The sequence below is a fragment of the Diaphorina citri genome, unplaced genomic scaffold (assembly GCF_000475195.1).
Source record: "Diaphorina citri unplaced genomic scaffold, Diaci psyllid genome assembly version 1.1 scaffold348, whole genome shotgun sequence".
Classification (NCBI taxonomy): domain Eukaryota; kingdom Metazoa; phylum Arthropoda; class Insecta; order Hemiptera; family Psyllidae; genus Diaphorina; species Diaphorina citri.
The window spans coordinates 285,761-300,314 of NW_007377783.1; the positions used below are offsets into that span (position 1 = coordinate 285,761).

At 40.2% G+C, this 14,554-nt stretch overlaps 1 protein-coding gene and 1 long non-coding RNA gene across 2 annotated transcripts in view; one reads left to right on the forward strand and one right to left on the reverse strand.

Annotated features, from left to right (window-relative positions):
- Window positions 1-1,821: 1,821 nt before the first annotated feature.
- Window positions 1,822-14,554, reverse strand: part of LOC103507890 (UDP-N-acetylglucosamine--peptide N-acetylglucosaminyltransferase 110 kDa subunit) — a gene marked incomplete at its 5' end in the record, with an annotated part of 19,985 nt that continues 7,252 nt past the window's right edge. The window contains 10 exon segments of the mRNA XM_026822634.1: window positions 1,822-2,049; window positions 3,821-4,003; window positions 5,225-5,372; window positions 6,073-6,301; window positions 6,826-7,053; window positions 7,887-7,984; window positions 8,539-8,589; window positions 9,490-9,502; window positions 10,352-10,552; window positions 11,960-12,017. Coding sequence (XP_026678435.1) covers window positions 2,046-2,049; window positions 3,821-4,003; window positions 5,225-5,372; window positions 6,073-6,301; window positions 6,826-7,053; window positions 7,887-7,984; window positions 8,539-8,589; window positions 9,490-9,502; window positions 10,352-10,552; window positions 11,960-12,017 — 1,213 coding nt within the window.
- LOC113466872 lies at window positions 1,876-3,904 on the forward strand. The gene is made up of 2 exons (XR_003391142.1): window positions 1,876-1,953; window positions 3,725-3,904. It is a non-coding gene; the product is annotated as an uncharacterized LOC113466872 (long non-coding RNA).

Here is a 14,554-nt window from a genome sequence, read left to right on the forward strand (position 1 = left end):
CAGAGGGAACCCTTTGAAAACTGCCAGCCAGCTAGGCTGGTTAGGGTTAGTTGTTCTCCTCCTTGTTTATAGTCCCACAGCGAGTATGTGGAGAGTGAAGATGAGGAAGAAGAGGAGAGTGAGGAAAATTGAAATTGCTGAGCATCCAGCAGGGAAAATAATTGAAAACTATGTCTGTAGATTTTTGTATAGCTCTCATAGTAATGTTTGGTAAGTTTTTATGATCGTTTCACCACAAGTAAGTATTCGTAGTTAACAAGATGCGTTTTATAATTGGTATAAGGTATCTATACCAAAAAGTTCAAAATTGATTATTTTTGTTATATCTATTATTTTGTCTTTTTGTATAATTTTATCCCTATTTTTTTTCTTTTTTATTTCAATTGTTTGAATTTTATGCCATTTTTGTTCTATTTTATCATAGTGTAAGATTTTATTATAATAATAATATGTACCTACTCTTAGAATAGGTATATGTTGATGTAAATGAATATTCGTTCTATTTTATCATAGTGTAAGATTTTATTATAATAATAATATGTACCTACTCTTAGAATAGGTATATGTTGATGTAAATGAATATTTTCAAGTTTATTATTTTTTCTTTGTACTCATATTCTGGATATTTGTCTCTTGACTTGTTTCTATCCTGTTTTTTGTGTTCAGCTTGGTAGATTTTCAAGTACGTTGTACATAGTTCAATCATACTTAACTAATAAGGAACTTGTTTTCCTTTTATTTTCATGTTAATAATAGGTACCGTATTTAGGTATTAATTTGAGAAGTATTAATAACTGACGTGTTCGCGAACAAAATCTGATGTTCCAAAACTTGTCGGTAAAGGTCAAAGGAAAAAATGTTTTTTCCTCCTCTCACCGTACTGTCTTTTAATTAAGATAGTCCCGAGCTCATATGTGGAAATTGATACCTATTTTTTAGGGAAAAGACCCTCTAACGGGGAGTTTGGAAAGAGGTATTCCACCTAAACTCTACATTTTCTAAGAGATAAATCTCGCACAACTAGGCGGTAAACGATGACTGAAACATTAATACAAAAAGAAAACACAGTTTTTTTTTTCAACACAAACAGTTCATTAAGCTATTTTATTATTAAACTTAGTTGAACATTTGTATTATATTTGTGACCAAAAACAAAACACATAGAGTACGTCAAATCAATATAGGAAGTTGAAAAATGCTCGATATACTTAAATTAAAAATATGTCTTAAAAAAAGGAGGGGTTCAAATATATTAAAAATATTTATATTTACAAAAAATCATTCTGTACAAAAATCAGGGGGAAAATCCATCACGCCCCAATCTAATTTCATTTGTACTTGTAACCTAATAAACGCTTCTGTAGTAATTAAGCGTGTCCGGAGGTGCGCGAACGTCAAGAGTTCAAAATTTGAACTTCAAATCAACGTTCAGCCAATACTCAAACCTTCGCACAAAGCTAAATTTAAAAAGCAACTATCCTATGTTCAAATCCTTCAACTTGAATTCAATAAAATCTAGGCTATGAAAATAAAAATCGCAAGTTGATTTCTGTGGAGCAACTAGGAAGAAAAACACTATCACTTCGCCCATCTTTGGCACAATACTTATACTAGGTGCTTGGGGAAAAAGCTTACGCATATAAGCTACCCTTTCTATAAAAACATTAGGTGTGTTTTTCACCAACTTACTTTTTAGCCCCTAACAGCACTGTTAGCTTAACAGGCCTATACAAATCAAATGGATCTTAACAGGCTGTTAGCTTACCGGCCTTCTAAGGGCTGAAAAAATATTGGTGACATCCACCCTAGTTCTTTATGTGACTCACTCATGGTTTACGGTTTTCTCTAATTTAAATTCACCTCTAGCAATGGTTTGGAGAGGTATTTTTGTTTCAAAAGAGGCCACTGCTAAACTGCCTATTCATTCTTCCCTTCCGTTCACTTTCTTCGAAGGTTCTTCATTTTGTTTTGAAATTGTCAGGCCACCACTAGTAGACTGCCCTATTCATCCTCTCCTTCAAAGGCTCACTTACTTTCAAGGTTCTTCATTTTGTCTTGAAGTTGTCTTCTCTCGCTTGATACAATGATACATTATTCTCAATTCAATGTCTTCTCCTTCTTCTTTGCCTTTTCCCATGTTCAGATGGGGTTGGCATTTTTTGTTGGCCTCTCAATCAGCTGTAGAGTGATTGCTTCGAGGCCAACTGGGTTTTGGCTCAACCTTCACTGTTGATATGGCATAAGGAAAAAAATTCCGATGATGTGAACAGCCATCAACAAAATCATGAAACTACTATTATTAATGATGAAACATATAACATCTACTCTTTTGATATATCAAAGTCTCAAGAGTCAAATAACATTTCATTCTCAAAGTCTGTAAATGCCACCAGACTTGGTGAAACTAATGTAACTTTCTCAAAATCTCAAACTTGTAGTGAGACGAGATCCAGCATTTTCACAGACACCAAAAATTGGGAATGCAGATTTGGAAACAAAGTGTACAGAACAATATTTGGACCCTACTTCGACCATCAAACCCAGTCATGGAAAAGGAGACACAACAGCGACATCTACCCCCCTATCCAAACAACCAAATATAGTAGCCACCATGAACACTAACAGACTACGGTGGCTTGGTCACCTGATGAGAATAGACAAAAACAGAGCCGTGTGGAAGATCTTCACCAACACACCACATCAAGGCAAACGCTTACCAGGGAGACCACGTAGCTGCTGGATCAACGAGATGAAGAGACTATGCAACAGATGGGGACTGAACGACTGGGAGGAGTTGACACAACATAGAGTTCTTTGGAGGCAATCAGTCTGGTCGGCACGGGATTCACATATCCCTAATACGCCATCGGAGTGAGTGTCACCACGTTAATTTTTAAGATATTCGGTTAACGTTTAGTACCTATACAATCTCGAGTTTTATTAAATACATTATTTTTGTAAATTCCAAATTCACCTTGTTTTTATTTTGAATAGCAGGATATTTATGATTATCCTGAGCGAAATAGCAGTTGTGATTTTTCATGTGCTTTGTAGGAGGTGTTATTTATCTTAATTTGGTATTGGTATGTACTCGGATTTCTCCATAGGCGGGCGGGGCTACTGTTTAGCCCCAAATACCAACCACACTCAATGTTACTTTACAAGTCCATTTGGAACTGGTGCATTCAACTTGCTATTACCGCTAACGAAAGAGATAAATTTCGCACAACTAGGCGGTAAACGATGACTGAAACATTAATACAAAAAGAAAACACAGTTTTTTTTTCAACACAAACAGTTCATTAAGCTCGGTAAACGATGACTGAAACATTAATACAAAAAGAAAACACAGTTTTTTTTTCAACACAAACAGTTCATTAAGCTATTGTATTATTAAACTTAGTTGAACATTTGTATTATATTTGTGACCAAAAACAAAACACATAGAGTACGTCAAATCAATATAGGAAGTTGAACTATTATAAACAATGAGAAAAACACACTTACCTGGATAGGCGCTGGTCGCAAGGCGAAGATCTCGTTCCTAGCTCCCTTCGTATAGCCGTTCATATTGACCAGAATGTGAATTCCGTCCTTATGAATACGGTCCGCGGCTTTTCCATTGCAAGGCACCTGGGAGAGATCTAGGAAGTGTTCCGCCTCGCGCGCTATCTTAGCTCTGAAATCGAAATGAATATTGTTTAAGTGTTCACTTTCTTCGAAGGTTCTTCATTTTGTTTTGAAATTGTCAGGCCACGACTAGTAGACTGCCCTATTCATCCTCTCCTTCAAAGGCTCACTTACTTTCAAGGTTCTTCATTTTGTCTTGAAGTTGTCTTCTCTCGCCTCTCCAAACTGGGTTATATGCGTGACGGGCAGGTTCTGCGAGTATCTATCCCACATGACCTTGTAGAGGGACTCCAAGCGTTGCGCATACCTCTGCACGCAGAATAGGGGGGACTCGGTGCGCGCCTGCCACACTTTGGCGCGCATTGCTTTCAGACTGAAAAACGAAGAAGTTTTTGTTAGCACACTCTAATAAATTTCGATGCGCCCTAGGGTTTAACGTCTACATGGGGAATTGAGAGAATGGAAGTGAGGGGGAGAAAAGGGCGAGGTAGACCGAAGAAAAAGTGGAAAGATTGTGTGAATCAAGACCTGGGTGAGAAAATTTCATCAGGACATGAAGTACACAATAGGGCTGCCTGGAAGAGACTGACAAGAAAAGCCGAGGAGGGAGGAGGAGGAGCTTGTTAATAACTTGGGTCTTTGAATATTTTTTCTCTTCTAATGGTACAATTCTTACCTTTATGAGCTCTTCCACAGACACAGGTTCGCGTGGCGGGCAGCGATGGCCTTGCGGTACTCATGGGTGAGCGGGTACAGCATCGAATGATGCGGATGTACAGACGGTAGGCGGTTCTTATCCAGCTGTTCAGCTACGATACTGACTAGCTTCTTCATGCGTGCCTCGTAGTCTGTCCAGTCGCATACTATTTGGAGACAGTGGGCCAGGTTGCAGTAGGCGTCGGGGAAGTCGGGTTTGAGCTTGAGAGCCGTGCGGTAAGACTGGATCGCCTCCGGAATGTTGCCTGGCGAGGGGAAAGATGAGTTTGAAAATAAAATACCAACTTTGAAAAAGGGGGTTTTCATCATGAATTATTCTTCGTGGTAAAGCAGAGCTTTTTCACAACTTTTGTGGAAATCACAACATTACTAAGTGCTTCCTTTGCAATCAATTTCCATACTTCATGCCTCCGGAATGTTGCCTGGCGAGGGGAAAGATGAGTTTGAAAATAAAATACCAACTTTGAATAAGGAAAGTAAAAAGGGGGTTTTCATCATGCTTCGTGGTAAAGCAGAGCTTTTTCACAACTTTTGTGGAAATCACAACATTACTAAGTGCTTCCTTTGCAATCAATTTCCATACTTCAATAATCTTTCTACACTGGTAATGTCGCCACTGGTCGCTACTCGATTGTCTTCACGAGATGAGAAAATTTCATCAGGACATGAAGTACACAATAGGGCTGCCTGGAAGAGACTGACAAGAAAAGCCGAGGAGGAGGGAGGAGGAGGAGCTTGTTAATAACTTGGGTCTTTGAATATTTTTTCTCTTCTAATGGTACATTTCTTACCTTTATGAGCTCTTCCACTAGTTAGGCCTCTGGCTTGCTAAATAAACTTGAAAAGGTATGATTGGTAGAACACTGGAAGTACTTACTAGTCTCTGTCGGTTCCCAGTCGGATAGCAATGTCCTGATATTCCTTATGAGTCCTGGCAATGAGTTCAGGACAGCCCAGTGTTGCCAGTTGTGAGGCTGCCACGCGAGATGCCAAAGTTTCACCTGGCAACGTCACAACAGGGGTTCCTGAAATACGAAGAAAGAGGTTTTTTAGAGGGAACTGTAGATTCGTATAAGCTTAACCTAACTTTTAGGGCTATTTGCCCCTACACCTAAGCCTCAGAGTGAGCTTTTTGTGTACGGAGGGAACTATTCTTTTCTATCAAGGTCTTTTATTGTCCCGAAAGCGAAGAGAGAAGGAAGAACGAACCAGTTTAGGATAAAGTTCGGCTCGAGCGGGCATCAAACCCGCGACCTAGCGCTTTTTTTGGCCCTTGCAAAATTTCAAGTCTACGTTCACACGCTACGATTCACTTGTGCAAACCGGCTTGCGCAAGCCAGTTTGTGCAAATGGCTCGAGCGTGTGAACGGGTCAAAACGGATCTATGTCAATGATAACTCACCAGTCCAAAGTACATCCATCGAAGTCGTGTGTCCATTACACAGGGGTGTATCCAGGCACACATCGGCCAGCTGTGTGACTATCAAGGTCCTTTAATGTCCCGAAAGAGAAGAGAGAAGGAAGAACGAACCAGTTTAGGATAAAGTTCGGCTCGAGCGGGGATCAAACCCGCGACCTAGCGCTTTTTTTTGGCCCTTGTAAAATTTCAAGTCTACGTTCACACGCTACGATTCACTTGTGCAAACTGGCTTGCGCAAGCCAGTTTGTGCAAATGGCTCGAGCGTGTAAACGGGTCAAAACGGGTCTATGGCAATGATAACTCACCAGTCCAAAGTACATCCATCGAAGTCGTGTGTCCATTACACAGGGGTGTATCCAGGCACACATCGGCCAGCTGTCCCCGCCTAACATGCTCCTCCTTAGCGGCCACATTGGAGAATAGAATACGATGCTGGTCGAGGCCGAGGGCCTGAGCCGTGGCCTGAATATTGGCCTCGCCAACGGCCGGGAATTTGAGAAGCCACAGGATTGAGTTCGGCACGGCTTTCAGGACCTGAGGGGGGAAGAAGTCAAAGGGTTAGGTGGAATAGTCTAACATTGCTCCTCCTTAGCGGCCACATTGGAGAATAGAATACGATGCTGGTCGAGGCCGAGGGCCTGAGCCGTGGCCTGAATAACGGCCGGGAGATATTGGCCTCGCCAACGGCCGGGAATTTGAGAAGCCACAAGATCGAGTTCGGCACGGCTTTCAGGACCTGAGTGGGAAGAAGTCAAAGGGTTAAATGGAATAAAATATACTTTTTTTTGAAGAGGTTTGAGAGAAGGAACTGTAACTGCTAGAGTTTTATCGTCCCAAAATCGAAAAGAGAAGGAAGAATAGGAGGAAGCCAGCCGTCCCGAGAACGAACCTCATCCCTTCAGGATAAAATCCGCTCCGGGCGGGAATCGAACCCGCGGCCTAGCGCTTACACGGCAAGACGCGCTACCAACCAAGCTATCTAGGCTAGCTACTCTACTTTATTCAGTGACCATTTGACCAAGAAACACATTGCATCGAACCCGGGACCTTCTACTTACATTGACCCACATCTGCAGTGTGGACGGATCGATCTTGTACAACTGATTGAAGTTACAGTACACAATGGCATCCTCTGGCAGACCATATTGCTGTCTGGACGTAATCACAATACTCTGAGGAACTTCTTCCCCGGTGGCTGTCTTGGTGTTGGTCTGATTCGTGGCCAGTCCGTTCTGCAGTACAATACCGTTCACTGAGGTCTGCACTTGACCACTGGCGATCATGGTCTGAAAGAGGACGGACCGAAATTAGACCTACAATCTCTTAAATGCAAATAATTGTTTACAAAAGAAATTAAAATGAAATTCAAAAGGCGTTGGAGATTCGACTTCCACGAAGAAAGTTTAGTGAGCTTTAGAGAATACTCAGATTTCCATCATCAGACCAAAAAAATCCCGAGAGGAGATCTTTCCTCTATGAGCGCTCGAGTTGAAGTTACAACACTTGCACCTCCAGTTACCTAATTAATAAGGGTGTTCATTTACTCTAGTTGTCCTAATATTTGTACGGACGGAAATTAGACCTACAATCTCTTAAATGCAAATAATTATTTACAAAAGAAATTAAAATGAAATTCAAAAGGCGATGGAGATTCGACTTCCACGAAGAAAGTTTAGTGAGCTTTAGAGAATACTCAGATTCCCATCATCAGACCAAAAAAATCCCGAGAGAGATCTTTCCTCTACGAGCGCTCGAGTTGAAGTTACAACACTTGCACCTCCAGTTACCTAATTAATAAGGGTGTTCATTTACTCTTGATGGAGATTCGATTTCCACGAAGAAAGTTTAGTGAGCTTTAGAGAATACTCAGATTCCCATCATCAGACCAAAAAAATCCCGAGAGATCTTTCCTCTACGAGCGCTCGAGTTGAAGTTACAACACTTGCACCTCCAGTTACCTAATTAATAAGGGTGTTCATTTACTCTAGTTGTCCTAATATTCGTTCCCCATAATATGTCAAAATATATACGACCTTGGTTAGACTGTGGGGTAAAGGGATTTTTCACTATTATCCCAGCAGGATAAACAAACAAACATTAATAAAGCTAAGACCATTACCTCAATCGGAGTAGTGGTGGGCAATTCGGCAACCTTAAGGCTGACTTCAATGAGAGAGTTGGTAGCAGGAGGGTTGACCAGTGGGCCGTGTTGTAGCACTCTTCGGCCTCCGATACCTGGGTCAACAATAGAACGGAAATAATATAACTCGTAATATTTTTCACCTAAAATGAGTAGAGGAGAAGTGTGGCGGCATTGCCAAAGCAAAAAGATTATTGAAATATGGAAGTTGATTGCAAAGGAGGCACTTACTTGGTAATGCTGTGATATAAACTGTATTACAGCATGACTAAAGCTGTGATATTAATTATCCACTAAAGCTGTGAAAAGCTCTGCTTTAACACAAAGAATTTAAGGGAAATGAGAAGACAAATCTTCCCAAATAATGTAAAAGATATACCTAGTATGACAAAGAAAAAGGAGAAAGCAAAAAGGTAGCGTAAAGTTGAAAAAATCAGGGCAAAGTTAATGCCTGAAACATTCTCTGCAGTACTGCTCCGAATAGAAGTGGCGGCATTGCCAAAGCAAAAAGATTATTGAAATATTGAAGTTGATTGCAAAGGAGGCACTTGGTAATGCTGTGATATAAACTGGATATTACAGCATTACTAAAGTTGTGAAAAGCTCTGCTTAACACAAAGAAAAAGGTAGCGTAAAGTTGAAAAAATCAGGGCGAAGTTAATGCCTGAAACATTCTCTGCCACTTAACTCCGAATAGAATTATTAGAATAAATATTAATAATAATAAAAAAAGTACAGGAAAAAAACCAACAGTTGGTGTCTCTCAAACCAGGACACAAAGTACATTCGCATGACTCACATGAGTAATGTTCACATTAACACTTGTTTTAGTCCTTTTGAAAAATTTCCTACGATTTGAAAAATTTACACTTAAGGCATATTACACGCCATGGAAATTCTCCACCTCAGATTTATTAGCTATGGAGGTTGTTCTGTCTTTTGAACGACCTAATACAAAAGTATAGCGAAGCTATACTAAGTAATGAGAAAGTATTGCAATCGGTCCAAATTTTCAAAATCGGGAAATGGGTGTTCAAACCGTTTAAGGGTCCCCTGAGTTCAAAAAAGGTAATTTTATTCAACCCATGGTCTGTACGTACGTATTTTCCTTCAAGAGGAATCTGTAACAACGGAGGTCTTATCGTCTCGAAATCGAAGAGAGGAGGACAAGGACAAATAGAAGGCTATCCGTTCCGCGAACACCGGGTTTGCTGGCCATGTGCGATGGCGATGAATTTTATTCCTCGGAAAGAAAAAGGAGGAGGACGGAAGAAAAGGACGAGTTTGAAAGTGGACAGAAAGAGAAGAGGAAGAAAGGAAGGGAGGGAGGGAGGGAGGGGAGAAAATGCATTCTTTCGAAAAGGTCGTCGTTTTCTTCAATGGAGCAGTTGCAATTGGGTAAAAATTATAAATAAATGGTCGATTCCTATGTAAAAAGTTGGGAAAAATCCATATTTGAGGTCAAAACTCCGAAAAAAAATAAGTATAAAAGGTCGAAAATTCAATTTTTATTTTCCGTTCTAATGAAAGAGTTCAAATATGTGTGACGTCAGACTTTACGCAGTTGTTTTTTTGTAGAAACTATTTGCCCTCGCCTGTTAGCATGTGTGCTGTGAAACTACTGAACAATATGAATTGGGATGATAAGTTGGAGTATGTGGATATCATTGTATCCTTATATTTTAGTATCTTTTTTACATTAATATGACAAAATAGATGTTACTTTGTTCTTGTTTTAGCGGCTTTAGCTTTCGCTGAATGGTGATGGCAGAATAAAGAAAGGGTATTTTTTTTTTGTCATACACCGGGACCAGCTGATGGTCTATGGCCATGTTTAATTGACTCATCCTGAACCGCAATCAACCATCGTGAGAACTTGTGCTTGTTGTTTAAAAGCAGACGGAACCCTTTGAAAACTGCCAGCCAGCTAGGCTGGTTAGGGTTAGTTGTTCTCCTCCTTGTTTATAGTCCCACAGTTAGACGCTAGTCTACAATCTGTTTAACGTCCCCTAGCCGGATGCTACCCTGTTACTTTTTTGAGGGATTTATCATCACTGATTTTCCGTACGTCAACCTGCAGAGATTTATAAAGAAAAAAGGAGGGGGAGGGAAATGCAAACTTCCGAATGTACTAGGCGTAATTAAATGTCAAGACGTTCCCTAGCCGGATGATACGCTGTTACTTTTTTGAGGGATTTATCATCACTGATTTTCCCCCTAAGTACGTCAACCTGCAGAGATTTATAAAGAAAAAAGGAGGGGGAGGGAAATGCAAACTTCCGAATGTACTAGGCGTAATTAAATGTCAACTTTACACACTTACCTTTCCCGACACGATGAATCGCTCCTTAAGATGCGGGAACATCTGGTTGTGATCTCCAATAAAGTAGGTGTCAGGCATGAAGGCTAACTTCTCACTGTACTGGGAAGCTAAGGCCACACACACTTACCTTTCCCGACACAATGAATCGCTCCTTGAGATGCGGGAACATCTGGTTGTGATCTCCAATAAAGTAGGTGTCAGGCATGAAGGCTAACTTCTCACTGTACTGGGAAGCTAAGGCCAGTGGTGACGTCACGGCATCCGTGATGATGTAGTCCATGTAGGAGGCGCCACTGGTGCCCGGGTATCCGAGCCACATCACCTGAAACAAGTAGAAAGTCAAATCAAATCCAACAATGAACTCATGAATTATCTGTAGCAAAGACATCACAACTTTTGTACAACATGGGGTCAAATGGGACTTATCGGAGCATGGCAAGTGCGAATGTGGCGCCATACAAACCATGCCACATTACCGCGTCTACCCAAACCTTCCAGCCAGTTGCACTCATGAAGACTTGATCATTGATCAACGCAGATCCTTGTCGTGAGTTTCATCCGATTTTTTTCGCCCCAAATGTCACTGTAGGCAATGTTATTCAAATGAGATTGATCCCACAACACACTAAATCAAAGCAAATCCAACAATTAACTCATGAATTATCTGTAGCAAAGACATCACAACTTTTGTACAACATGGGGTTAAATGGGGTTTATCGGAGCATGGCAAGTGCGAATGTGGCACCATACAAACCATGCCACATATCCGCGTCTACCCAAACCTTCCAGCCAGTTGCACTCATGAAGCCATTGATCAACGCAGATCCTTGTCGTGAGTTTCATCCGATTTTTTTCGCTCCAAATGTCACTGTAGGCAATGTTATTCAAATGAGATTGATCCCACAACACACGACAGGATTTTTTTCCGACACAAAATGTCCTTGTAGACAACGTAATTTAAATGAGAGTGTTGCCACTGCACAAGGCACGATTATTATTATTATTATTCCCCAAATGACACAAATTGTCCCTGTAGACAAATGTTCCTACTGCATAAGGCACGATTATTATTATTATTTTTCCCCAAACGACACAAATTGTCCCTGTAGACAATGTAATTTAAATGAGAGTGTTCCTACTACGCACGGGCCCTAGTTTATCGGAGCATGCAAGTGCGAATGTGGCGCCATACAAACCATGCCACATATCCGCGTCTACCCAAACCTTCCAGCCAGTTGCACTCATGAAGACTTGATCAACGCAAATCCTTGTCGTGAGTTTCATCCGATTTTTTTCGCCCCAAATGTCACTGTAGGCAATGTTATTCAAATGAGATTGATCCCACAACACACGACACGATTTTTTTTCCGACACGAAATGTCCTTGTAGACTACGTAATTTAAATGAGAGTGTTCCCACTGCACAAGGCACGATTATTATTATTTTTCCCCAAACGACACAAATTGTCCCTGTAGACAATGTAATTTAAATGAGAGTGTTCCTACTACGCACGGGCCTTAGCACACGACACGATTTTTTTTCCGACACGAAATGTCCTTGTAGACAACGTAATTTAAATGAGAGTGTTCCCACTGCACAAGGCACGATTATTATTATTATTTTCCCCCAAACGACACAAATTGTCCCTGTAGACAATGTAATTTAAATGAGAGTGTTCCTACTACGCACGGGCCTTAACTATTATAAACAATGAGAAAAACACACTTACCTGGATAGGCGCTGGTCGCAAGGCGAAGATCTCGTTCCTAGCTCCCTTCGTATAGCCGCAACGACGACAACAACACCACCAAGAACTACATTACCACCACCAACCAAGGCCGTAGCCAGGATTTTGTCGAACAGCCCATTCAACTAAAGTTGGTGTCGGGCTGTAGTTATTTCCTTTTCAGGTTAAATTGGTTAGGTTTTTAGGTTGGTTTCCCTTTGTGGTTGGTGTGATTATTATTACCTACTTTTTTTTATAATCTTTTTCTAAAAGATTAATTAGGGTTTTTTGTCAGCCTAGTTAGCTTCGAGCTTAGCGCGTCTGCCTTGTATGCGCTAGGTCGCGGATTCGATTCCCGCCCGGGGCGGATTTTATCCTGTAGAATAAGGTTCGTTCTCGGAAAGGCTGGCTTTCTCATATACTGTCTTCCTTCTCTCTTCGCTTTCGGGACGATAAGACCTTAGCAGTTACAGTTCCCTCTATAAACCTCTTGAAAAAAAAAAAAAAAATCTTCGAGATTTACCCCTAAGACAGAGTGATGAGTAAGAACAATTGTGTGTCATTCGTGAATCACTCTTTCGGTTCAAAATATACAAGACCTTGGGTTCGACTTTTGGTTAAACCTACCTTCTCAAGACACAAAATTAGCGTAATTTACGGCAAAAAAAAAAAAAAAAAAAAAAAAAAAAAAAAAATTCAACAATACTTTCTTTTTTTTATTTTGAACATTTTAAATACAATAAATCGTACGTATCATAATAAATAGAATAAAATAAAATATATAAGACCTTGGGTTCGACTTTTGGTTTAACCTACTATCTCAAGACACAAAATTAGCGTAATTTACGGCAAAAAAAAAAAAAAAAAAAAAAAAATTTATCTCACCCTCTCCAGTCAGTTTTACCTATAGATTAGACATAATATCTAATTGGCCAGCCTAGTAGGTTGGAGGGTAGCACGCCTGCATCGTAAGCGCTAGGTCGCGGGTTCGATTTCCGCCCGAGGTGAACTTTATCATAGACAGACTCGAAACGGTTGTTGTCTTTATCCTAGCCAGTTCTCCTTCTCTCTTCGATTTTGGGACGATAAAACCTCCGTTGTTTCAATTTACTTTATCACCTTAATTTGAAAACCTTGATGATATTATATCCACCCATAGGTTAAGTATGCCTCCAGTCTTTCTTCTTCTTTTTCTTCACCTTTTCCCGTGTACAGACGAGGTCGGCGTTTTTCGTCAGCCTCTCAATCAGCCCTAACCCGGATGATCGCTTTGGGCTGACATTTGGTTTTGGCTACAAACTTTACGAGTGGATGCCCTTCCCTCTCAACCTTTGCTATTTCTTTAGCAAGGGAAATTCAGGCTGGTATACTCCCTGTTTATAGTCCCCCAGCGAGACTGAGCTGGTCTACTCCCTGTTTAACGTCCCCCCAGCCAGACAAGGTAAAATCTCAAACTCGTTTGGAAAGCAAAGTTCTCATTTTGAACATGTTTAGATTTCAGAAGCCCGCTGGCGAATTTCAATTAATAAATTATCCGTGGATACTGAGAGTTCTCTTAGATTTTTCCACTAACATTCCCCCTCTTTAGTACTCTTCAGTTAGTTAACTATTATACACTGTAACTCCCTAAGAACCTAATTATGCTTTTGTACTTATCAAGCAGCTCAAGAGTGGTATAAAATTAAAGGCATATTCATTTTTTATCAAAGCTCGCAGCAGGAATACTAATGTAAAAACCGTACAAAAAAAGTATCAAAGAGGTAAACTTTTCCCTCGGGTTACCAAAGGGAAAACAAGATAAAGTACGGAATTACACACGGGGAAAAATAACTCTCTTGGAATAACATCAAAATAATTACGTTTAATGTGGGGGTGTTTTCGGGCTGAAATTATGTTGGTTTTGCGAGTGTTTGTAACTATGTTGTTTTGTACAAATAGACAAATAGAATATCCAATGTGCTTTAGGGGGAAAATGTATACAGAGGTTTTTACAAGAGCTTTTTGGTTTTGACATGACAACTGATATAAATATCATCCTTCAGGAAAATGATTTCATTTTTTTGATTCGAAAAAGGCATTGGTGCCTTTGTTGTTTTCCTATTAGGTTTAGTTTTGGAAAGGCTATTATTTTATTTTGTTTAATTTTTCACCACAAAAGGAGCTTTTTCTGCGCAAATAATTTTCAAAGAAACAAGGTAGATACATACATAGGTATTGTGGAGAGGTTCAATGGGACCAGAATACAACATAGATTTTAAATTTAAAAGGATTGGAACATCATTGGTAGATAAATGAGGTCATGTGTACATTCAATTCTAAACAATCTAAACTGTTCCTTGCTTTGAACTCAGAGGCTAAAGGGAATGACAAAAGGAACGAGAGGGGATATTTTGGATAAAACTCAAATTAAACTTCGAACAGCGTGGGAGAGAAAAGGGTTGGCGAAGGAGGACGGGAGAGACATGGAGAGAGGAATTGAGTTACGGAAAGAGAGTGAAACCATGTTGGAAATTTAATTTCGAAGAGGGAAAAGGCTGCTAGGAAATTTGATTTAGAAGATAGAGAGGGAGGGGGAGGGAGGAGGGGGAGGTTTATAAT